Source organism: Callospermophilus lateralis, chromosome 20, assembly GCF_048772815.1.
Source record: "Callospermophilus lateralis isolate mCalLat2 chromosome 20, mCalLat2.hap1, whole genome shotgun sequence".
Lineage (NCBI taxonomy): Eukaryota > Metazoa > Chordata > Mammalia > Rodentia > Sciuridae > Callospermophilus > Callospermophilus lateralis.
In genome coordinates, this window is record NC_135324.1 from 6,240,148 (window position 1) to 6,264,019 (window position 23,872).

Consider the following 23,872-nt stretch of genomic DNA (forward strand, 5'->3'; position numbering starts at 1 on the left):
CCGTTTGCAAGGGGAAACTGGGAGTCTCTAAAGTCATAGGTCCTGGGGCTTAGGGACGGCAGGGCGGTCCTTAGGAGGGATCAAAAATGAAGAGCTAAGACCAGTCCCCTCAACCCCCACAAAATTAATCATCTTCCTATATTCATCAAAAAGCCGGTCATACCCAGAACCGCCGAGGGACCCGTGAAGCTGCCATCATTAATGCTTTCACTTCTAGGTCTCAGGAAAAGGGACAGCTAGGTCAGGATAGCTAACTCCCTAGAGCTTCAGAGTCCAACCGCCTCCGCCCGGGTCGCCAAGGCAACCAGAGCCCCGCCCCCTGGACCTCCCGCGTTCCGCCAGGATAAAGAGGAGGAGCCACAGAAGGGCCGGGCGCGGCCTGTGGAAGACGCCGGACCTCCGCGCAAGCCGAGCGTGTTGCTACCCGGAGGCTTCAGAGCGACGGGCCGTTAGTCCTGCCGACACGGCGCCGGAAGTGAGACGTCCGGACGCGACGCCTCAGGCTGCCACGTCCGAGACCGGGAGTCGCTCTCGCAGCAGCTATGGTGAGTCGCTTTCGCCTCAGCTCAGCTGGGGTCGCGGAGCAGGGTTCGGACCACACCAAGGCTTTGGCCACGCTGAGGCTCAAAGCCCGGGCTGGGGCCGTTCAGCTCCTCCTCACTACTTGGAGGTTTGGGTGCTCTGTCCGCGTCCTTGTGGACCTTTCCGAGCGAGAGACCCGGACGAGGCCGCGGCACCTCCCGGGGCTCTGCGGGCCGCGCCGCTGCCCTGTCTTCCTCTTATCCCCGTCCTCTTCCTTCCGCCATTGAAGACCCCAAACGCCATAGGAGCTACTGTATATCGAGGCCTTAGAAACCCCAGGTGTTGCTCGTAATCTCCGCCCGCCGAGCCTCGTGAAGGTGTCGTCACCCTGCAGACGAGAAAAGCTTTCGCTGAGAGTTAAAGCCTCTTGCAGAGCTAGCTGGTCAGGGGCCGAGCTGAGTTCTCGAACCTTCCTAACCGTTCCATTCTGCCGCCTACCACCTCTAACAGCTCAATTGTGACCAGTTGAGCACAGCGTCCCCAGGTATGAGGGGCGGTTCAGGAAAGACCAACTGAATGAGGCCGCCGTTGTTTAAAATTTCTGTGGTGTCTGTCGCTTACTGTTCATACCGTTCCTTGAGCATGAATGAACTAATGAATGGAAGTCTCCAGACTGAGTTTGGTACCCTGTGGTAAATGCATGCTCTTAGGAAAATGGATATGCCTGAGCTGCAGGTTTGAGGGAGCCTTCGTGAACCCAGGAATGAGAGCCCTGGGATTAGTTCTTGTTCTGCAGGGAGCTACTCTGCTGCTCTTTTCGCCTCTGGTTCTTAGGCTTAATAAAGTTGGAAGCACTGATTCTCAGTGTTCACCTCATTCTAAGTTACTTGTGACTCGTGATTCTGAAGAGGTGAATTGGTTTTGAGTGCTGCTTCTTACTGTTTAACAGTACTAATAACAGATTATTTCAGGTTATTATTATCTTTTATCCGCCAGGATAAAGAGGAGGAGATATTGATGAGGTGATATTGCATTCTGCTTGGGAGAACAAAAGGCTTTAAAACACACTTGTTTACAAGCATGGTTCGCCAATCTTGGCTGGTGGGTGAAGGTGGTTAGAAATGAATGCTGCTTCTAAAGTTCTTTAATAATCCAGTACAAAACTATCTGTCAGCAAACTTTCTTCCTGACTCTCTTTCAGCCATTAGATTTAGGGAATTCAGCGCAACAACTATTTTATGTTCTCAGTGGATGTCTGGTGGAATGGATTGTGGCTGGGAGTTGGTAGATTGGGGGATGACTCTTTCCCCAGCTCTGCCTTTAGCTCTGTGACTTTGTCAAGTGTTTCTTGTTTTCTGGGCTTCTTCAGTGCCTTAGTGTGTCAGGTGACTGTAATTGACTCTACATGGTACCTCCCAGGGCACATGTGAAACCACTTTGTATCCTGACAGTTCAACGCACAGGAGACTCCTTTTTCTTTCTTGCATTTGAGGACCTTGGGAGCCCACTTTTGGAGGAGTTAGAATTTTCGAGAGAACTGATGCTTACTCAGCATGCGCCTCTGACCTGCTTTGCTACCATCCTCTACTGTGATACATCTTTCTGAAAAGTGAAGTCAGACTTTATATTTGCAGGGCTTGTGTTAGAAAGTATGAACTGGGTGAAATAGTTAAGAAATGTCAGTACCAGCCAGTCGTGGTAGCACGTGCTTATAATCCTAGCAATTGGGGAGGCTGAGACAGAATGACAAGTTCAAGGCTAGTCTGGGCAACTTAGTCCTTGTCTCAAAATAAATAAAATAAATAAATAAAAACAAAACAAAAAAGGGTTAGGGGTATGGCTCAGTGGTAAAACATCCCTGGGTTCGATTCCTAGTATCAAAACAAAAAGGAAAGAAATGTCAGTTCCAAACTGAAATCTTTTCAAGTCTCCTTTTCTATCCAATGAATTAAGAGAATAATGGTTGAGCAAAGAAAAAGTAGTCAATTTTTGTTCATGTATTCATTCAGCAAATAGTCACTGAGTTCCTTGTGTTTGCAGTAGATGATTTGAAGGGTTTCAGAACTGCATGTGACTGAGTGCAAGGTTCCAGGGTGCTCCCCCTTTAGTGGGGAGAAGAAACAGCACAAAGTGTTGTAGGTGTGCAGGGCTGAAATTATGCAGGAGTCCAGCCAGTCAAGGATTTGAGAATCTTTAATGGGGGGGCTCATTTGAGCTACATCTCACAGAATGAGGAGGTTGATGCCATAACACCTGTGTCCCAGCCCTTCAAACTATTGAACCTGGATGCCACTAGGTGTGATAGTCCATCATAAGCGGTAGACCAGGGAGCTGACTCAGGAGAAGTTTGAATCAAGTCTCCAAGTCATAGATAAGCGCCTGGGACCTCAGAGGCTTCCATCCAAGAAGGGAACTAGGACTCCCTCCAGGCTCCACCACACCTTCAGAGGCAGACTGCTTGTCATTCCGCAGTTCACATCGAGCTCTCTCAGACCTCTGGGTCTTTGCTTGTTTATCCCTATGCTTAGACAGTACTCGCCCACCCCTTGCCATCCGGCCAATTGCTCCTTCTCATCTAGGTCCAGTCCATGTCTACCGCCACCCCCTAGGACTCCTATAATCTTAAAGGATGGTGGCAAAGCAGGTCAAAGGTGCATGCTGAGTAAGCACCGGTTCTCTCAGATGTTGGCATCTTTATGTGCAAACTTCTCAAAGATAAGAACTACCCCTTGCAGTCAAGAACTTAAAAAAAAAAAAAAAGTGGGCTTAATGAGGTGATATTGCATTCTGCTGTCAGTTAATTTACCAGCACCATCTTTGATTCCAGGTATCAGTAATCAACACTGTAGATACATCCCATGAGGATATGATTGTGAGTATTTAATCCTTCCTCTGGGGCTTTGGGCATGGGCATTTCTGTGGGAGGGACAAAGCATGGATTTTTCATTCCCCTTTCTATTGATCATTTTTATGAACCCATGTGTGGCTGTACAGTGGTTGCTAGTCAGGCTGTAGCCTCAGGGGGTGTGGTCATTCTCCCAGCAGTATCAGCAGTGTTGTCTGAATTAGCAGGGCTATGATAGTCTGACCTCCCTGCTGAGGGGCGCTTAGGAGCAGTTTGTCACTCAGGGCCCTTGGTCTTTGGCCAACACAGTAACTTGCTCTCGGATGGAGGCCAAGTGGGTGTGAGGCTTGACTGTTGTCTTCCCAGTCTTCCTCCTGCTGTCACTTCTTGGTCCCTCTGCAAAGGGGCTTAAATGAGGAGAGAAGGAAGATGATGTAGAAAGCCAGCCAGCAGCCACAGTGAAAGACCAAGGCAGAGCAGGTGGGACCACCGCAGATGATGGCCAGACAAGGCCCTTCAAACCAGAAGTCACTGCTGAGGGCATTTCCTAAGAGGTAAACACAAGGTTCACCATAAGAGACTATGACTGCAGGAGGTCCAGAGATCAAAGTCTCCAGCAGGAAAAACTCCAGTAGGGCCACTGGAGTACAGGTAATTTTTGAGCAGGACACAGGCTTAACCAGCATTTCATGCTGGGTTACCACCCTCAGCCTGGCCACTCAATAGCTGCTTTCAGGTTTCTGAGAATTGGCCTAATGGCAGAGTTAATCTGTTTCTGGTTTAGTCACAAGCAGTCTAGCTGTGAGACCATACCTCCTTGAATACAGCATGGCACTATGGGCAGGAAGATCCAGTATGAGGCTCTATTGCTACTGTCTTGCCTTTTGTGAGTCTCATGGGAAGAATGGTGGCTATGCTACCTACTTGCATGAGTTTGGGAAGCAGGTGAGGCAAAATCATAATTATGGACATTTGCTTACTAAACATCAGACCCCATACTAAGTACTTTCCATTCATATCTCCTTCAGACTGCCTTACAAATGTTGAAGCAGAGAGCAGTCATTAGACCATTTTTAAATATGGAAATTAAAGCTGAAGGAGGTGAGGTCGCTACCCAAAGGTTGCACAGCAGATAAGATAAGGAGCTAGGATTTGAATCTCTTTGGTATTATGCCTTGCTTCCTCTCACAGTATGGTAACACCTGCTGGAGAAGAACCTCAGGAATGCACCTGCACTGCTTGCCCCCCAGAAAGCCAGACCCGACACAGCAGGGGAGGGGGGCTGATTTCCAAAGAGGAGTCAGTTGCTCATGGTGACCACAGGGGTGACAGCTAATCACTTCTGAAACCCTCCAGGTGGGACAGCTAGGGAATAGCATCCTTGGAATAGGGAGAGCCCGCAAGCAGAAGGGCCAGGGTAGAGGGCAGTAGGCACAGTGCCTAGAGGAATTATCACTCAGAGAGAAGGGGCTGTGGGCAGGAGCCAACCCAGCTGTGGGTGGTCAGGCAGCATTGGGAATCTGGTTCATGAGTGGCATAGCCAGTGACACCTGAGGTGTTGTTTCCGTTGGGTGGGAGTCAGAGTTACTAGGCACAACATATAGAAAAGGTCCCCTGGATGGAGTCAGGAACCCAAATATCTTGAGTGGGACCCTGTGTGCAGGCCCGAGGACCTGTCTGGGACCTATTTTCAAGTGTTAGCCTTGGGTTCTGGGGCTGAGCTGGACCTCGGTGTACCTTTCCCAATTCACCATGGAGCCTGAGAGAAAGGAGAAAGGGTGGGGCTGGGCCAGCTTTGGTTTCCCCATCTTCACCCGACAGAACAGAATTAAAGAGACCTTCCTGAGAGTGTGTAAAGGGTATGTAAAACCAGCTGAGTATGGTTTGTTTTGTCCCTTTTGGAAAGGCGTCACCTAGAAGAGAGTATCTCCTTGCCTAGTGATGACAATTCTTTGGAATCAAATTAGTTTTGGGTGACTGGATGCAGTGGGGCACACCTATAATCCCAGGGACTTGGGAGGCTGAGGCAGGAGAATCACAAATTATGAGCAGCCTCATCAGCTTAGCAAGACCCTGTCTTAAGAAGGGCTGGAGAGGTGGCTCAGTGGTAAAGTGCCCCTGGGTTCAATTCCCAATACCAAAAAGTGAGTTCCGGGTAGATTAGTCCAAATTAGTCTCTGTCTGGTGACTGCCCTCACCCCGCCTACCCAGCCCAGCCTGCAAGCTTCCTGAGCTGTCCTCCCTTTGCAGCATGATGCCCAGATGGACTACTATGGCACCCGCCTGGCAACCTGTTCCTCAGACAGGTCTGTCAAAATCTTCGATGTGCGCAACGGGGGACAGATCCTCATCGCCGACCTCAGGGGGTAAGTGTGGGCAAGCCCAGGGAAGGTTTGCCAGAATCATATGACACCTCAGGCCCTGCCTTGAGCCTGAGGAAAGGATGGAGCCAGGATTCAGAGCAACCCCAAAGTACATTTAGCAAAGATGGCTGGGTCCCAGTACCCCAGTTGACCTCACCATATGTCCCTAGGGGGGATACAACTAAGGGCACAGGTGGATCTGGCCGTGAATCTCGGATCTGCACACACACACACACCTACTAGAGGACCTGGGGCAAATGAGGCAGTTTACCTCTTGAATCCTTATCTACATACCCTCAAGATGGGCTCATCCTGCTTCCTTCCCAAGGAGCATGTGTTACACAGCCAGCCCCCAGTGTGAGCAGGTACTGATACATTTAAACAGCCCGTGTGGAGGCACGTGCTTGTGATCTCAGCAACTTGGAAGGCTGAGGCAGGAGGATGACAAGTTTGAGGCCAGCCTCAGCAACTGAGCAAGATCCTGTCTCTCAAAAAAATAAAAAAGGCCAGGGATGTGACTCACTACTTAAGTGCCCGTGGGTTCAATCCCTGGCCCGAAAAAAAAAAATAGTGGTAAACGATGACATTTTATATGGTTTAGCCTGTGTAATCTCAAGAGCTTTACTATAAGAATAAACTTTTTAATCTGTTGTTCTGTTTGCCAATGGGAGGTGTTGATTGAATATGTTTGATTTCCCCTCCTCCCTACTGAGATCCTGAATCACTTTTATGCTCCACCCCCAAGTTCCCTGCCTTTCACAGAGTTGTGGAATTTAACCTGAGATCCACAAGGTGCTGTGGGAAGAACACAGGGTTCCGGGAACTGGAGCAAGAGGAAAAAGAATCACCTTTATTTTTCGTGACTCTGATATTTCACACTTCCTTTAATTTTGGAGGTGCAGCAGAAACCACAGTAGTGTTTGTAGTGCTGTCACTTTGGCACCAATGGATATCACAGGTATTTTCATTTGACATTGCAGTTGTAGCTCTTAGAATACCGTGACTTTGCATCACAATGATTATTAAACGTGCCGCTAGAGTCAGTCATGCCACGTGTGCGCTTATCAGTTGTTGATTTCAGTGTCAGGGTACCTGTTTCAAGATCAGGGGGTTGGTGTGGTCAGCTTGCTTCTTTTTGTGCCCTATTCTGAGCATCCCTGACCTTGCTAGACTGCCCAGGAGCAGAGCTCTGACAGAGGTGCCAGGATGTATTGAGCTGCGTTAAAGCAGACTGTCACCTATTTGGGGAAATGGGCCTAAAAGTCACCCTCCACCTGGGTGTTGAGGTCGAGTGACTGAGGAGCCAGCTGCCAGAGTCCTGTGCAGGAGCTGAGCTCCCTGCCGGTTTTCCTGCTGCTCAAGTGATGTGAAAGCCAAAGCCAAACATGTCTCTGCCTCTGTCAGAACTGTGCCATTGCTGGGACTCAAGTCCGTTCAATGCCATCAGCAGCTCCTTTGCAGGTGTTGGGAACATAGTTTTGTCCAGCCAGAGGGCAGTGGCTGCTGCCCTAGGGCAGAGAAGTAACCAAGGGTGTCTCTTGGGCATTGAGCGGGTTTGGTTTGGTGGTCTCCGCCCCCCGCCGCCCATGATTTGATCAAATCAATCACCAGTGCCTCCAGTTTCTCTCCCTAATTCATTTTTTCTATCCTAAAGGGCTCCCTTCTTTTTCTACCCCACCCTGGAGTAGGGTACAGGGGATTGAACCCGGGGGCACTTGACCACTGAGCCACACCCCTGGCCCTATTTTGAATTTTATTTAGAGACAGGGTCTCACTGAGTTGCTTAGTGCCTTGCTGTTGCTGAGGCTGGCTTTGAACTTGTGGTCCTCCTGCTTCAGCCTCCCGAGCCGCTGGTCTCCCTTCTATTTTCATGAAATCCTTTTTCCCTGTTTTTCTTTCCACCTTTCACATAATTGACTGCTGATTTTCTGAGTCTGGTATGTTTCAACTAACATATGCTCGCCAGTTTCATCCATTTTCCTGAAAATTACATAATTTTTTTCTTCTCTAGGCCAAATAAAATTCCATTGTGTGTGTATATCACATTTTTTAAAAATATATATTTTTTAAATCATAGTTGGACACAATACCTTTATTTCACTTATTTATTTTTATGTGGTGCTGAGGATCGAACCCAGGGCCTTGTGCGTGCAAGGCGAGCACTTTACCACTGAGCCCCAGCCCCTATACTACATTTTTTTAATCCATTCATCTGTTGACTAACACCTAGGCTGGTTCTTATGATTTGGCTCTTATGAGTTGTGCTGCTGTGAACATGGGTGTGCATGGGTCATTAAGAAATCTGACTTTAAGGGAGAGAAAAGGGAAATTGCATGGAAATGGAAGGAGACCCTCATTGTTATACAAAATTACATATAAGAGTTTGTGAGGGGAATGGGAAAAAAATAAGGAGAGAAATGAATTACAGTAGATGGGGTAGAGAGAGAAGATGGGAGGGGAGGGGAGGGGAGGGGGGATAGTAGAGGATAGGAAAGGTAGCAGAATATAACCAATAAAAAAAAAAAAAAAAGAAAAGAAAAATCATATGGAGGACAGGGCTGGGGTTGCAGCTCAGTGCTAGAGTGCTTGCCAAGCATGTGTGAGGCACTGGGTTTGATCCTCAGCACCACATTAAAATAAATAAATAAATAAATAAATAAATAAATAAATAAATGTATTTAAAAAAACTCAGTCTTCATTAAAAAAAAAAAATCACATGGAGGTGTTTCTTTGTACTGTGTTGTGTACAGGAACTCAACAGTGTGGGAGATTTTTAAGCCATAACTATTTTCCAGGAGCACAGGGATTGGGTAAAATTCAACATTGTCAATATGCAGGATTTAATGCGCTGGGGCTTTAGAAAAAGGAGATCCTATTAAATACAGTTCTGATGTCCTCAAAAAAAAAAAAAAAAAGAAATATGACTTTAATTCTTCAGAGAAATACCAAGGGGGTGGTAGAGATGAGTCTGGAGAAATAAGACATCTCGACATTCCAAGTCTTATGTAAACCTTGATGTCCAGGTCAGTGATGTTCCTATTAAATTATGGCATTGGAGCCAGTAGACATATGCTGTTGCTTCCCTGCCTTGGCCAGACAATATTGGGGTATATTCCCCGTGTTTCTGCAAAGGTTCCCAGCAGTTGATACTCCCAAATCCACATTGTAGGAATCGGCTCAAAAACATAACAGTGGATTGGTTTCCCCTTTCACCATTTTTTTTCTCTTCCTAGTTATAGGAGGATTGTTTTCCAAAACAAATTGCCTACACACACCCCTTTTCTAAGGTCTGCTCTTTAGAGGAACTTGAACCCAAGATACTGGCATCACAAGTAGCTGTAGAAAGCAAACCCACAGGGTGAGATTCTGAAATGGTGGCCATGAGGATTGCACAGTGTGTGGGGTCGTGGGTGACACACCGCTGCCATTCAGGAGCACCTCATGTCTTGTCATTGTCTTAACAGTGCTCTTAGGGACTCGCAGCACACTTTTAATACTGTGTCATTTAAATTTCAGAGCTAAAGGCTAAGTGTCTTTTTTTTTTTTTTAATTCTCATTCGTTATACATGACAGTAGAATGCACTGTGATGCATCATACATAAATGGAGCATAATGTCTCATTCTTCTGGTTGTACATGATGTAGAATCACACTAGTCATGTAGTTATATATGTACATAGGGTAATATCTGAGATTCATTCTACTCTCCTTCCTACCCCCTACCCCCTCTCCTCCCTTCACTCTGTCTAATCTAAAGTACCTCTATTCTTTCCTAGCCACCCCGCCCCCCTTATTGAGTTAGCATCTGCATATCAGAAAACATTCAGACTTTGGTTTGGGGGGGATTAGCTAATTTCACTCAGCATGATATTCTCCAGCTCCATCCTTTTACCAGCAAATGCCATAATTTCATTCTTCCTTAAGGCTGAGTAGGATTGCATTATGTGTATGTACCACATTTTCTTTATCCATTCATCTGTTGAAGGGTACCCAGGATGGTTCCATAGTTTAGCTGTTGTGAATTGAGCTGCTATAAACATTGATGTGGCTGTGTCACTGTAGTATGCCGATTTTAAGTCCTTTAGGTATAAACCAAAGAGTGGGATAACTGGATCAAATGGTGGTTCCATTCCAGGTTTTCTGAGGAATCTCCAAACCACTTTCCATAATGGTTGTGACAATTTGCAGTCCCAACCAGCAATGTGTGAGTGTACCTTTTCCCCAACATCCTTTTTTTGCTTTTTGTACCAAGCATTTTTATAAGCTTTGTATGTGAGTTATCACATTTAACCCTTGTGACCACCTTGTGAAAGAAATCTTATTGATAGGTCCATTTTTAAATAAAGAGACAAAGTCAAGGGGCTGTGGCTGTGGCTCGGTGGTAGAGCACTTTCCTGGCAGGTGTGAGGCCCTGGGTTCGATTCTCAGCACCACATAAAAATAAATAAATAAGATAAAGGTATTGTGTTCATCTACAACTAAAAAACAAATCCCCCCGCCAAAAAAAAAAAAAAAAAAAAGCCACAGGGAGATCTGACCCTGGCCCGAAGTCCAGAGCTGGGGAGTGGGGAGTGGGTTTGCAGGGGCCTAAGTACCTGCAGGCTGCCCGCTGTGTGCTGAGCATGCAGCCCTCCCTGACCACAGGAGCAGCCCCCGTGCCAGACCTGCTGCAGCCTATGCAGATGGTGCCTGTCAGCAGGTGAATGGACAGATGAGAAGGGAAGGACATGCCTTTTGAACAGATGAAAAATATCAAAGTAAAACACAGAAGCTGAGTGTGGAAAGTGGATTGTGACTTCATCTACAGGTGCTGATCACCTATGGGTGTAGACAACAGTGGACACGGGCACTGCTAGCTGCAATCAGAGCGAGGTTTCTCCTGGCTGCCACAGGGAGGCTGCTGGAGTCCTGTCTGTCAAAAGACTGTTACCTCAAGGTGCTCAACCTCTGAGGACATTAGGGTCCTCACTGTCTAGTAAGTGTCCCTGTGGCAGTGGCATTCTGTACTGTCCTTTTTTGAATTTTTTTTTTAATATTTATTTTTTAGTTGTAGATGGACACAATATCTTTATGTGGTGCTGAGGATCGAACTCTGGGCCTCACACGTGCTAGGCAAGCGCTCTACCGCTGAGCCACAGCCACAGCCCCCCTTTTGGAATTCTTGGGCAGACTTTATTTAGTTCTGTCCAGAATAGAGCCTGGCAGAGCCCTGGGTTCCCCTGACTCCCCCTGAGCAGCTCCAACCCCTCCCCTTGCAGGCATGAGGGTCCTGTGTGGCAGGTGGCCTGGGCCCACCCCATGTATGGCAATATCCTGGCATCCTGCTCCTACGACCGGAAAGTCATTATCTGGAAAGAGGAAAACGGCACCTGGGAGAAGACCCACGAGCACTCGGGACATGACTCTTCCGGTACATGGGGCTGGTGGGCAGTTAACCCTTGGGTGAAGAGGGACTCTGTCCTTCTGAAGCCCTAGCTCCCTTCTTGTAGTGGGGCTTATCTGTCCCCTGGGATTGGTTGGCCTTCTGCCAGTCCCTCACTCCCACCCTAGCTGTGGGTATCTCGGGTTTATGCCCCTTACAGGTGGGATAAGGCCCCAAATCCAAAGCCAGTCCAAAGCAAAATGAGAAGCGTAAGCACAACACAGTGAATTTTCCTTAAGGTTTATTCATATAAGTACCAGCCTTTATTCTCAGGTGGTTTTCCTTCTACTCTTTTGAAGACCCATGATGAAATGATAACGTTAGTAGATAATTGTTTCTTTGACAAAATCACAATTGCCCGTAGTGATCCCTGCAGTTATTTTAGAAATGTAGTAAAGCCATAGATCTGGGAAACCGACGGTCCGCGGCTCCGCGCCTGCTGTCCCCGCTCACTGCCCCCTCTCCCTCCATAGTGAACTCTGTGTGCTGGGCCCCCCATGACTACGGCCTGATCCTGGCCTGTGGGAGCTCGGATGGGGCCATCTCCCTGCTGACCTACACCGGGGAAGGCCAGTGGGAAGTGAAGAAGATCAACAACGCTCACACCGTAAGTCCAGCCCCTGCCTTCATGCAGAGGGTAGTGCTGTGTGTGGCCTGGGGGGTGGTGAGTTGTGGGCCAGGAGGGCTGCTGGTCACATGCTTCAGCCTTCTGTTCCGAAGCCCGAGCAGCTGCACAGCCTCTGCTGCTACTGGCTCCTCCTGGTAAGCCCCCCTGTGGGGAGGGATGGGGCAGCAGCAGCCCACCCACCTGTTGCCTTAGCTGTGGATGGCTTGGTCAACACGCCCTGCAACAGCCACTGGGACCCCTAGAGTTGAGGTGGCTATAGAAAGCATCACGGTGGCTGAGTTCCATGTGCTCCTGGGCATTGGACCTTAAGTTTGAAACTGTCCAGAAAACAGTGTGGACAGCAGGGGACACACCTATGGAGCCCCTGCCGTGTGCCTTGTTCTCACAAACTCATGAATGAAAGGGGGAACTAACAGTTGTGAGATTCTCAGGGCTCACCCATGTCACAGCATGTCTTGCATGTTCCTTTCTATGGCCAGTCATGCTGCACTGTGGCTGTGCATGTCATGTTTGGCCATTCCCCAGCTGATGGGCACCTTCAGCTGTCATGACCAGATACTACTGTGAATGTTCAGGGACAGGTTTCTGCATCAATGGGTGGGTTTCCCCTGGGTGCACTGAGGTGAATTTGCTGAGCCATGTCGTCATCCTGTGTTCCCAGCAGCAGCACGGGGTACTCCTCCTCCACATCCTCACCAACAGGCATCTCTGTGGTCAGCGCTGTCCTGGTGGGTGTGAGGTGGTGGTTGCTGTGGTTTGTATTTTCATTTTGCTCATCAAAATGAGCATCTTTGCTGTGGTTCTAGCCATTTCTATGTCCTCTTTAGAGAAATGCCTGAGAGGGTCTTGCACTCTCTTGTACCACAGTGGGAAAGACTAAAGAACTGCAAGCCTGTCGCAAGGGGAGACTGCTGGGGTGAAATCAGAATTGAGCCAGTTGGGGACACAGAAGGACAGAAGAGGTTAGACCAACATCGGGAAGAAACAGGGTCAGGAAGTGAGCCACCACTTGCCCAAACGAGAGAGAGCTCTGAACTTAGAAAGGCGTTGCTGACCTTCATCACTACACTAATCTCATAAGTAAAGCAGAAAACTAGGCTGGGAGTAGTTCAGTGGTTGGTGCTGCCTGCCATGCTCAAGGCCCCGAGTTCCATCCCCAGCACCACAGACACACCAAGAAAAATTACACAGAATAACACCCCTACAAGGAGAGCACACTGCAAAGACATGCCCACGTAAAGAATCAAACTGTAACCACTGTTGCAAATCAAGCTAAGAGATATGTATATAAATCAGGAGAGCCCGGCCTGGTGGCACATGCCTGTAATCCCAGCAGCTCAGGAAGCTAAAGCAAGAGGATTGTGATTTAGAAGACAGCCTCAGCAACTTAATGAGACCCTGACTCAAAAAGTAGCCACATCAATGTTTATAGCAGCTCAATTCACAAAAGCTAGGCTATGGAAACCAACCTAGGTGACCTCCAACAGAAGAATGGATGAAGAAAATGTGGTGTGTGTGCGCGCCCAGGGGCATTCCCAAAGAAGAATCAGGTAGGACAGGCACACCTGGCCACCCTTCCCAGACCACACACACACACACACATGAATATTACTCAGCCATAAAGATTAAATTATAGCATTGGCTGGTAAATGGATGGAAATGGAGACCAGGTATGTGGGTGCTAACACATGATAAGGGGGCAGGGGAGGGGAAAAGCAGAAGCTCATTGGATTAGATGAAGCGGGAGGAGGAGGAGGAGGGCAGATGGGAATAGGAAAGTAGCAGTAAAATGAATCAGACATAACTTTCCTATGTTCTTGTATGAATATACAACCAGTGAAACTCATGTACAACCACAAGGGAAGTTATACTATGTGTATATATGTCAAAATACACTCTATTATGTATAAAAGAACAACAGTTAAAAAAAAAAAAACAACACATACACACTACACATACCACCAAAAAATAAAAAGGGCTGGGAATGTGGCTCATTGATTAAGCAACCCTGGGTTTAATCCCTGGTACCCAAAAAAAAAAAAAAAAAAAAAGCACAAGTCAAAATTAGAGACACTCAAAAATGAAGAAACAGAAGTCAGGAAAGAATTGGAAATAGAAAACATGAAATTAGAAGTATAGGAGCAAGCTTTTGATAGAGGCAAATGGGAAGTATACCAACAAGTCTCTGAAGAAAACGAAATACTAAAAAGATTCAAGAAAACCTTTAAAGGATTTGAAACTTGATTAAGAGATCTAATTGTGTATTTAAGAACATCAACCCACACCAGGCATGATGGCACATACCTGTAATCCCAGGGGCTAGGGAGGCTAAGGCAAGAGGATTGTGAGTTCAAAGCCAGCCTCAGCAACTTGGGCCCTGTCTGAAAATATAAAGATGGTTGGGGATTTGGATCAGTGGTCGAGTGCCCCTGGGTTCAATACCTGGTACCAAAAAAAGAACATCAACCCAGAGTCACCAAGAGAGACATGATTCTAGTAAAATTATTGGACTTTAAACAAAAAAAAAACAAATTTTGGACTTTAAACAAAAAAAAAAACAAATTGGGCAAAACCAAGTTAGATTATCACAGTCTTCAATCATAATAATTCATGCATAAGAAAAAGGAGTTCAGGACTGGGGGTGCTGCTCAGTGATAGTGTGTGCCTAACATTCACAAGGCCCTGGGTTTATCTGAGCATCAGAGAAGGCCACATAGTTAAAATATTCAAGCCAGGCGTGGTGGCACATGCCTGTAAGTAATCCCAGCAGCTCACAAGGCCAGCCTCAAAAACTTGGCAAGGCCCTGTCTGAAAAAATAAAATGGGCTGGGGATATGGCTCAGTGTTTAAGCACCTCTGGGTTCAACTCCTGGTACCAGAAACATCGAATATTCAGGGGAGTTGGGCACAAGGACACACCCATAATCCCAGCTACTGATAGGCTGAGGCAAGAGGATCACAAGCTGAAAGCCAGCCTGAGCAATTTAGCCAGACTGTCTCAATTAAAGGGAGGCTGGAGATGTGGCTCAAGCGGTAGCGCGCTCGCCTGGCATGCGTGCGGCCCGGGTTCGATCCTCAGCACCACATACAAACAAAGATGTGTCCACCGAATACTAAAAAATTAAAAAAAAATAAAAAAAAAATTAAAAAAAAAGGGAGGCTGGGTGGGTGGGTAGTAGAGCACCCCTAGATTCCCTCCCAGTTGGTGGGGATGGACAGTGTGAGGGAGAATGGGGAAGACATTTGCAAAGTCTCAAAGTCTTTAGTAACCATGTTGGCAGAAAGTTTTGTGTGACATGAGACAAAACCACATGTAAATTCTGTGGCTGTGAGCATCCCTAGAACCCAGATTATAATTTTGAAATATAGTTTCTCAAACCAGAGGGATCCCAGGTCTGAGGCAGGAAATGTACAGGGAAAGCCCAGAATGTGGTACCTCTAGAGAAATGATCAGAGCTGGTTGTGTCAGAGAAGCCCAGCTGAGCAGTCTGAGGGTGAGAAGAATACAGTGAGCTGGGTCTAGTTGGCATATGCCTGTAATCCCAGCTGAGGCAGGAGGAGTTCAGAGCCAGCCTGAGAAACTTAGCCAGGCCCTCGGCAACTCAATGAGACACTCTCAATAAAACAACCTTTAAAAGGCAGGGAGGGTGGTGGGGGGAATGTGGCTCGGTGGGAGTGCGCCCCTGGATTCAATCCTCAGTACCAAAAGTGAGTGAACTAAAACCTGTCAAATGGATCCATCCAGTAACTCATGAAATTAGAATGAAGCCCAGAGTGACCAACCTGGCACTTCCTAGTGGCGCTGGAGACCTGTAGCCTGGCCAGGGGCACAGCCCTCGCCTGCTCAGCCTGGGCTCCAGATGAGTGTTCAAGAATTTAGAAGAGCCCGACTGGGCCCAGGAGTCAGGTGACTCTGGTTTGTTCAACAGGAAAACGATGAGGAAAACAGCAGCAGCACTGTACTAATTAGATGGGTTAATGTAGTGAGCACATGGGTGGCAGGGGAGGAGGAAAAGCTGAGGGGGCTTGGGCCGTGGTTAGAAGGGGACAAAGTGACGGGCTTCTCAGGTAGGGTGGTCGTTTCCAGAGTGCTTGTTTATCTGTGTGGCCTCCTTTCACATATTTAGAAAAGGTGACCTTTAAGTCCCTAATTCTACATGTGTGAAGACGCAATTAGGCTTCTTTGACAGAGAATCATCAGTGGGTAATTCTTCTCTCGTGGGCTGTGTTGTCTAGTTCTGAAAACTGGAGATGTGACCACCAGCCTCAGGTGTGTACAGAGGTGCTTTGCTGCAGAGCACAAGGGCGTGCTCGTCACCTGGGTCCCTCTTTACAGATTGGCTGCAATGCAGTCAGTTGGGCCCCTGCCGTGGTCCCCGGAAGCCTCATCGACCAGCCGTCAGGACAGAAGCCCAGTTACATCAAGAAGTTTGCATCTGGGGGCTGTGACAACCTTATCAAGCTGTGGAAGTAGGTGGCTTGTGTGCTCCCCGGCCACGCTCAGCCCGATCACAAGGTCCCCTCTGTTCCCAAACCAGGACATTCTTTAACCCCTCCCCGGTCACCACACTTCTAGCAATGGCGGGTGAGACTGTGGCCTGGAGAGGAAGGTGCCACAGCTCCCTAGTGAATGCTCCTGTGGTGTTCCCGCAGGGAAGAGGAGGATGGCCAGTGGAAAGAAGAGCAGAAGCTGGAGGCGCACAGCGACTGGGTTCGCGATGTCGCCTGGGCCCCCTCCATTGGCCTGCCCACCAGCACCATCGCCAGCTGCTCCCAGGTCAGCCCAGACCCATTGCGCACATTCCTGATAGCTTAGCAGGACTTGCCCCTCTAGAGGTTGGAAGGACACAAGCCCGGTAGCTTGCCACACAAATAAACCATTACAATGAAATTGGCACCTCCAGCGGCCGAGTTTAGGTCTGCTTTCCCCTCCTGGCCTTTCTGAAGGTGCCCAGGGGCATTTCCAAGGAAGGAATCAAGGCACACCTGGCCACCCTTCCCAGATTACACTCCATGCCCCCAGAGAGAGAGGCTGTTTGGTACACAAGAATGTTTATGTCGCTTTAAAGAGAAAAGCGATTTTTGAGAATTTAGTTTTTGGTGGACACAACTTTATTTTTATGGGGTGCTGAGGAGCGTGCCCTGTGCATGCACTTGAGCCACATCCCTAGCCTCACTGTTTCTCCCTTAAGTAGCATGAGGGAAGCCCTAGAGAGCAAGAGCCCGAGTTCCTCAGGGTAGAAAGGCAAGGATGCTAGCTCAAAGCTGTGGAGGGAGACTCCTGACTCCAGCCTCTTTTCCCAGGATGGGCGGGTGTTCATTTGGACCTGTGATGATGCCTCAGGCAATATGTGGTCACCTAAGTTACTGCATAAGTTCAACGATGTTGTGTGGCACGTGAGCTGGTCCATCACCGCCAACATCCTGGCCGTCTCTGGTGGAGACAATAAGGTAGGTCCACTCCACAGTCTCTAAATTAGATGGTTAGAGGCTGCTCCTCCACGTACACCCTTGTCATCCCAGGCAGGACGACAGCGGGTTCAAAGCCAGCCTTGGTGAGGTACTTAGGTTTTCTCAGTTACTATCTCAAAAGAGGGCTAGGATTCATTTGAGAGTCCCTAGGTTCAATCCCCAGTACAGAAAAGAAGCTATGACTTGTAAGGGGGGGTCACAAAGCAGTACAAGCCACTTTCATAGTTCGTCTACGGCTGTATGAGGGTACTTATTTTTATAAGCCTCCTACCTGAGGCTTTCATGTCACACTTCCCTCTTGTGAACCAGAGTGGCGAGGGCTGGAATGACAGCCCACCCTGTATGATGATTAGGGGTCCTCAGGGTACAGTGACATTCCTAATCACTTTTAAAATCTACAGGAGGGAAGGAGTAAAGTATACCTAGACTTATCACCGTCACCTAGCCACACAATAACCTGGGTCAGAAACTCCCCCCTTTAAAGGTTGTCTGAGCATATTGTTTACGTGTTGCTAGACAATGGGGACCCTCCGCAGGCAGCTGAGGTCCTACAAAGAAAGATCAGTCTCCCGTGAGGCCCAGACTTGTGTGTGGTAACTTTTACAAGGCATAGGTGCTGTCGCTGGACGTTGAGGCTTCCTACAAAGGACACAGCATTCCTTTGGAGACAGAGTGCAGAGAAACAGATCTTGCCTGCTCTCAGCTATTTCTTCAGTGTAGAAGTGGCACACTACTGATTTTTTTTTTTTTTAAGAACTTAACCTCCAAGTTGAAGTCAGGTTGTGCAATCATAACCAGCTCCCTGGTCTGGGGACATCCTCTCCCTGTATCAGTGTGATTCCTCCTCTTCTACCTGCATTTTGATGAGTAACAGTCTCTATGCTAACCTGCAGGTGACCCTGTGGAAGGAGTCCGTGGATGGGCAGTGGGTCTGCATCAGTGACGTCAATAAGGGCCAGGGCTCCGTGTCAGCTTCCGTCACAGAGGGCCAGCAGAACGAGCAGTGACAACACAGGTGCGGCCTGGTTCCCCACCTGCCAATCCAGGACTGCCCCTTTCCTGGGAAAAGGAGCACCCAGTTCCACCAGGACCGTCTTCCTAGGAACACTTACAAATGCTACCACAGATCTATCATCTGCCTTAACAAGATTCTATGAGGTTTGTAATTTACTGCCCGGCTCAATCCATTCATGTCCTGAAGAAACTACAGATGACTTCAAATCTATTATTTTGAAATACTTTTGGCCATTTTTATGTACCTTTTTGGGTTTGGGCATTATTTGGGGGGAGGTTGTTCCCAAACTAAATAAAATCATATTGCTTATAATTCTTCATTTTCGTAACACACCACTAACGAGGCAAAAACTCAAGCTGCCTCACTCAGTGTGAGTTCCTTCAAGATTCGCTTCATGTTGAAGGCACCACAGTTGTGAGGACTCTGCCCTGAAAGTTGATGCGGATGGGTGGGCCAGAAGGGCCATGACCGGGCTCTGATAAGAGTGTTGGGCTCCAGAGAGGGGTGATGTGAATGTGGTCAGGCAAATATGGACCCCTATTCCCTTGACTGCATCCTTCCCTTATTTTTCAGCAATAAAACAGAAGACAGTGGAAGCACTTTGGTCGAAATGACAGTAGAGGCCTGATATACCCTAACACTTACCTTTTATCTAGAGTAAGTTTTCAAGTATTCTAAATATTAACCCCTTATCCAATATGAAGATAATTTCTCCTGCCAGTGTTCTTTGCTATGTGGAAGTGTTCAACTCTGATGTGGTCCTGTTTGTCTGATCCCTTGGCATGCACTCCTCAGGACAGGGGTGTCCCTGATTCGGGTTAGCATCATGTCCAGGTCTGCCTTTCCTAACAAACAAGCTCTGTTCTGCAAGCAAAGGATAGGCTTCCTAGATCTAGTGTCAGATGCCCTCAACAAATGGAGAATGGTTTTGTCTTCCTACGGTGGCTGCTGCTCAAGTCAGCTGCAGCAAGCCATGTGCTCCGTAGCTCACACACCACCTAGCCGAGTCAAGGCGACGTGGCCGGACACTTCATGCTTGTAATGGTAACTAGTGGCCAGAAAACAACAGGCCAATCTCTGGCCCTTGCTCGCCTCCTGACAGCGGAACGACTTCATGACACAGCCCTAGGAGAAGGCAGCCTCGTGCCCCAGTAACACACTGTGAATGAGCTCTACAGCAAAGGCCGAGCCAGACCTGAAAAGCAACCAGGAAGAGGACCAAACAGAAGTAATTCCAATGTTTGGGAAAAGCCCAACATTCTGTAGGAAAAAAAAAATCCAGCTCTTAATAGTGTTCAGTATCCAATACAAAATTACTGCACAAAGTGTGACTCAATGGGAGACTTAGAAGGCTGAAGCAGGAGTTGAAGGCCAGTCTGACCCCATCACAAGAGAGAAAAAAATCTCAAAGGCCCCCTTTAAGGCTGGGTACATGCCTCAGTAGTAGAGCACTACAAAATAACAGCCAGGCACAGTATGGCACTCACCCGTGAGATCAGCCTCCATGAGGCCCCGTATCAGTGGAAAAATTTTTTTAATATTTATTTTTAGGTGTAGATGGACACAACACAATGCCTTTATTTTTATGTGGTGCTGAGAATCGAACCCGGGTCCAGCTCATGCTAGGCAAGCACTCTACCGCTGAGCCACAATCCCAGCCCCACAATAAAAATTTTTTAAAAGGCTGGGGATGTAGCTCAGTGGTAAAGCACCTGTGATCAGTGTCTGGTACTAGAAAAAAGTGTGTGTAATGTACAGATATTAATCAATAAAAGATAAACAGACTTTAGAACAACAAATATAAAGGGGATAGAGATGAAATCCTGTATGTGGACACACATAACAGCTCTGAAATATGAGAAATAATCTACCATTTTGGTTGGCAATCTCCATACTCCTCTTCCAGCAAGCATCTGCGAGGTTAGAATCCACAAAGCCATCGCTCAGAGCCTGACCCAGCTGTCTCAACACAGTGCCCACCCACAATGCCTTCGTTCCTTGCACCTGGATACTTACACAATTTCTGGACCTTGAAACAAACTTCAAGCTACAAAAATCATATAGGACATACTCTGACAACAATGAAAGGAAACTAGAAATAGAAATCAATACATGGAAAATCCTTGGACATTTGGAAATTTAAGCAACACACTTCCAAATTACTCATGGATCAAAGAATGAAGTCACAACAAGATAGTTAAGGGGAAAAGGAAGAGTAGAAGGGACAGGCAGGAAACGTACTCTCCAAATGTCCCTTGTTTTATAAGGTTCATTTCTGGAACCATGTAAATGCTTTATAACAAAATCATGAAGGAAAATTTCCTAAAAACTAGAAAAACCTTGAATAAAATATAAGTTTTATGTCAAGCTCAGGAACCAGAATATAAAGATGTTTTTACTCTATACCCCTAGTGCCTGCATTGAATAGTTTCATGCTTAGTAGTTACTGAACTATCCTTTATTTTGAAAGTATGTTGCTATAGTAAAAGAAAGCAAGAGAGGTTATTTTGTGAAGGTAATCAGAAATCAGTGTCTCAGAATAATGGAAAAAAAAGTGCAAAAACCTGGTTTTTGAGGTTCACTGGAACTGCAGTTGTCCCCTTATGCACGTGTTCCAAGATCCCAGTGGATGACTGAAGACACCACCAGGACTAAGCTCTCTACAAACATAGCTCTAATGAAGTTCAAGTAGAATCTGGGCACATAAGAGATTAACAACAATAATGAAAACTAGAACAATTATAACAACATATGCAATAGAAGTTATTTAAAATATTCGAGCTGGGTGCATCTGCCTATAGTTACAGCTTCAAGGGAGGCAGGTGGGTCACCTGAGCCCAAGTTTGAAAGCCCAGCCTGACGACAGTGAGACCACAGCTCAAAAATAGAAACAAAATTATAGAAAATATGTATGAATTATTTCTGGAATTTTTCCATGTAGTATTTTCAGATCACAGTTGAGGTGATTCAAACTATGGAAACTGGAACTGCAGACATGAACTCATGCCACTCTTTACCTCTCTGTACTAAAAGGTCCTAGAAACAACAAGATCAATGTGACACCTAGATTGTGGTCTCTAAAAACTATTTGCCACTGATAGAAACCAAGTCTTCTTTAAAACGAAGAAAAAGTATTGGGGGGGTGGTGGTGTTGATTTTTGGTCTGAGACATGGAAATGCACAAAATGGGCCCAAGATGTCTTACTGGGACAGAAAGCAAGAAAGCTATTAAAGACTGTGGGGGCCAGGCATGGTGGCACAGACCCATAATCCCAGCAACTCAAAAGGCAGGAGGATTGAGTTCAAAACCAGCCTCAGCAACTTAGGGGGAACCTGTCTCAAAAAATAAAAAGGTTGGGGATGTGGCTCAGTGGTTGGGTACTCTGGGTTCAATCCCCACTACTAAAGGAAAAAAGAAAAGACTGTGAGGTCACTGCCCAAAGCACCCAGGAATCCACTAGTCAAATGGGGAAGAATCAGAAAGACCAATGACTGTAATTAAGTGAAACAGAACATACATAAAAACCCATGACTTCGTAATGGGAAAATGACAGTAATTTTCAAAGGTTGGCCTTCCAGCACTTTCCAAGTAGAAAAATGATGAAGCCATTGTCTTGCCTTTCCATAATTGCTGAAGGAAAAAGAGCTAATAAACACAGAAGGGCTACGCCACTTGTAATCCCTAATCATGGGTCCACGGATAAGGGTAGATAAGACCCTTAGGCGGAAGGGTAATAATGGGGAACCTCAACAAGCATGGATCTGGTGATGCCCGTGGATTATCCTTAAGAAAAATAGAACCAGCCAACGTTAACAGCCTTGCAGTGTGGCGCAGCGGTAGATTCATAGCACCAGGAAGACATTTTCATACCAAAAGAAAAGGGGTGAGTCCAAGTGTCCAGGAACAGGTGTAGCTGCCAGTTTCCAGAAAGCACTTGAGGCGGGGCAGAAGTTAATCAATGTCATGAGAAAGCAACCAACAAAGTTCAAAGTGTGGGAAGTGGTACAGGACAAACAGCTTTTTTAAAAATAAATGATTTGGGAAGGAAGGGTGGAGGAGGGGAAGTGTCTCAACAAAAACTGTACTTTGGATCCTGACTCAAGCCACCCACGTGCATCGTAACCTGTCAACACTGCTATTTCCAAGGATGAGCTGACACCATGCTTCAATTTGCTTTAAAAACACTTCTGAGGCTGAGGTGTGGCTCAGCCAGAGAGCACAAGCTTTGCAGGTGCAAGGGCCTGGGTTCCATCCATTATTTAAAAAGTAATTTTAATTGGTCCTTTTTGTCCCTGATCCTGGTAGAGTCTGGAGTTGGTGGCACCATTCCTTATCAGCCAGGGCCAAAACCGGGTTATCCTTGCTTCCTTTGAGTCCGTGCGGGGCCCCAGTACACAAGACAGGGGTAGAAGTGGGGTCCTGAGAAAGCAACAGCCATACTGGAGACAGAGAAAACATGGATGTGGAGCCCTGGAGACTCCTCATATTGTGCTCTACTCTTATAGGTCTGAAATTTTCCAGAAAGAGCATGCACATACACACATACACATACACACCTTCAAATCTTCTGCTAGAAAGCAAGTAGTATTTTATACTCAGAAGAGAATTACCTGGAATACTTGTTAAAATTGATTCTGGGGCCTGCTCCAGAGACCTCCTGGATCCAAATCTAAGGAGGAGACCTTACCAATCTGCCTTCTTAGAAGTCCAGTGAGTCCCAACTCAGGTCTGCAGGCCCCAGTGTGGATCACCAGTACCTCTGTGAGAACAGTGATGAGGGGAATCAGGTGACAGGGTGAGGGGTCAGTCCCCAGTAAGGAAGTGGACATAGGGAAAGGAATGGATGCTTGGGGTGGTAATGTGAGGGGAAGGCGGGATTGGGGTCAATTAGACTTCTCCAAGATTGGGGACCTGTCATTTCTTAAGGCTAAGGGCACACACTTTTGTCAAGAAAGAGTCTAGAGACAGGAAAGAAGCAAGTTGTTGGGGCTACGATCCCAAGACAGCCTGAACAGGGAAGCCCAGTGGGAGGCTTGGCTTGGTAGCCAGGAGCTACACGCAGCCACTGACAACGTGAAATGTGCCACTAGAATAAAATGCCCTCTGGGCTTCAAAGACTAATATTTTAAAAAGTCAAAAGTCAAGCTATCTCATTAATAAATTTGTTACACTGAGCCAGACAGTGGCACACGCCTGTAATCCCAGTGATTCAGGAGGCTAAGACAGGAGGATACCAAGTTCAAGGCCAGCCTCAACAATTCAGTGAAGCCCTAAGCAACTTAAGTGACACCCTGTCTCAAAATAAAAAAATCTTAAAAGGGCTGGAGATGCAGCTCCGTGGTTAAGTGCTCCGAGTTCAATTCCCAGTACCAAAAAATAAATAAATGAATTTTTACATTGATTGTACCTTTAAGTGATAATATTTTGGATGTAGTGGTTAAGTAAAATAGTTATTAAAATTCATTTCACTTGTTTCTTTTTTGAATTCTTAAATGTGGCTCTTAAAAAAATTTAAATCACACATAAAACTCATTTGAGGATAGCATTACATCTCTATTGGAAAATGCTGATCTAGAAGTCATAGGTGCCCACCAAAAAAACCTCA

The 23,872-nt window shown here is 46.9% G+C and overlaps 1 protein-coding gene across 1 annotated transcript; it reads left to right on the forward strand.

Moving 5' to 3' along the window:
* The first annotated feature begins 497 nt into the window (after window positions 1–497).
* Sec13 (SEC13 homolog, nuclear pore and COPII component) lies at window positions 498–18,615 on the forward strand. Its single transcript, XM_076841255.1, has 9 exons — window positions 498–545; window positions 3,350–3,394; window positions 5,618–5,733; window positions 10,988–11,139; window positions 11,625–11,758; window positions 16,116–16,249; window positions 16,433–16,556; window positions 17,084–17,230; window positions 18,145–18,615. The coding sequence occupies exons 1-9, from the start codon at window positions 543–545 to the stop codon at window positions 18,256–18,258; spliced, it is 969 nt and encodes a 322-aa protein (XP_076697370.1). The 5' UTR covers window positions 498–542; the 3' UTR covers window positions 18,259–18,615.
* The last annotated feature ends 5,257 nt before the right edge of the window (window positions 18,616–23,872 follow it).

Bases quoted from the DNA above. Each gene is read 5' to 3' on its own strand.
- Sec13 (XM_076841255.1), top strand. The intron at 16,250-16,432 runs GTAGGTGGCTTG...GTGTTCCCGCAG, and splicing joins AACCTTATCAAGCTGTGGAA to GGAAGAGGAGGATGGCCAGT. The intron at 17,231-18,144 runs GTAGGTCCACTC...GCTAACCTGCAG, and splicing joins TCTCTGGTGGAGACAATAAG to GTGACCCTGTGGAAGGAGTC.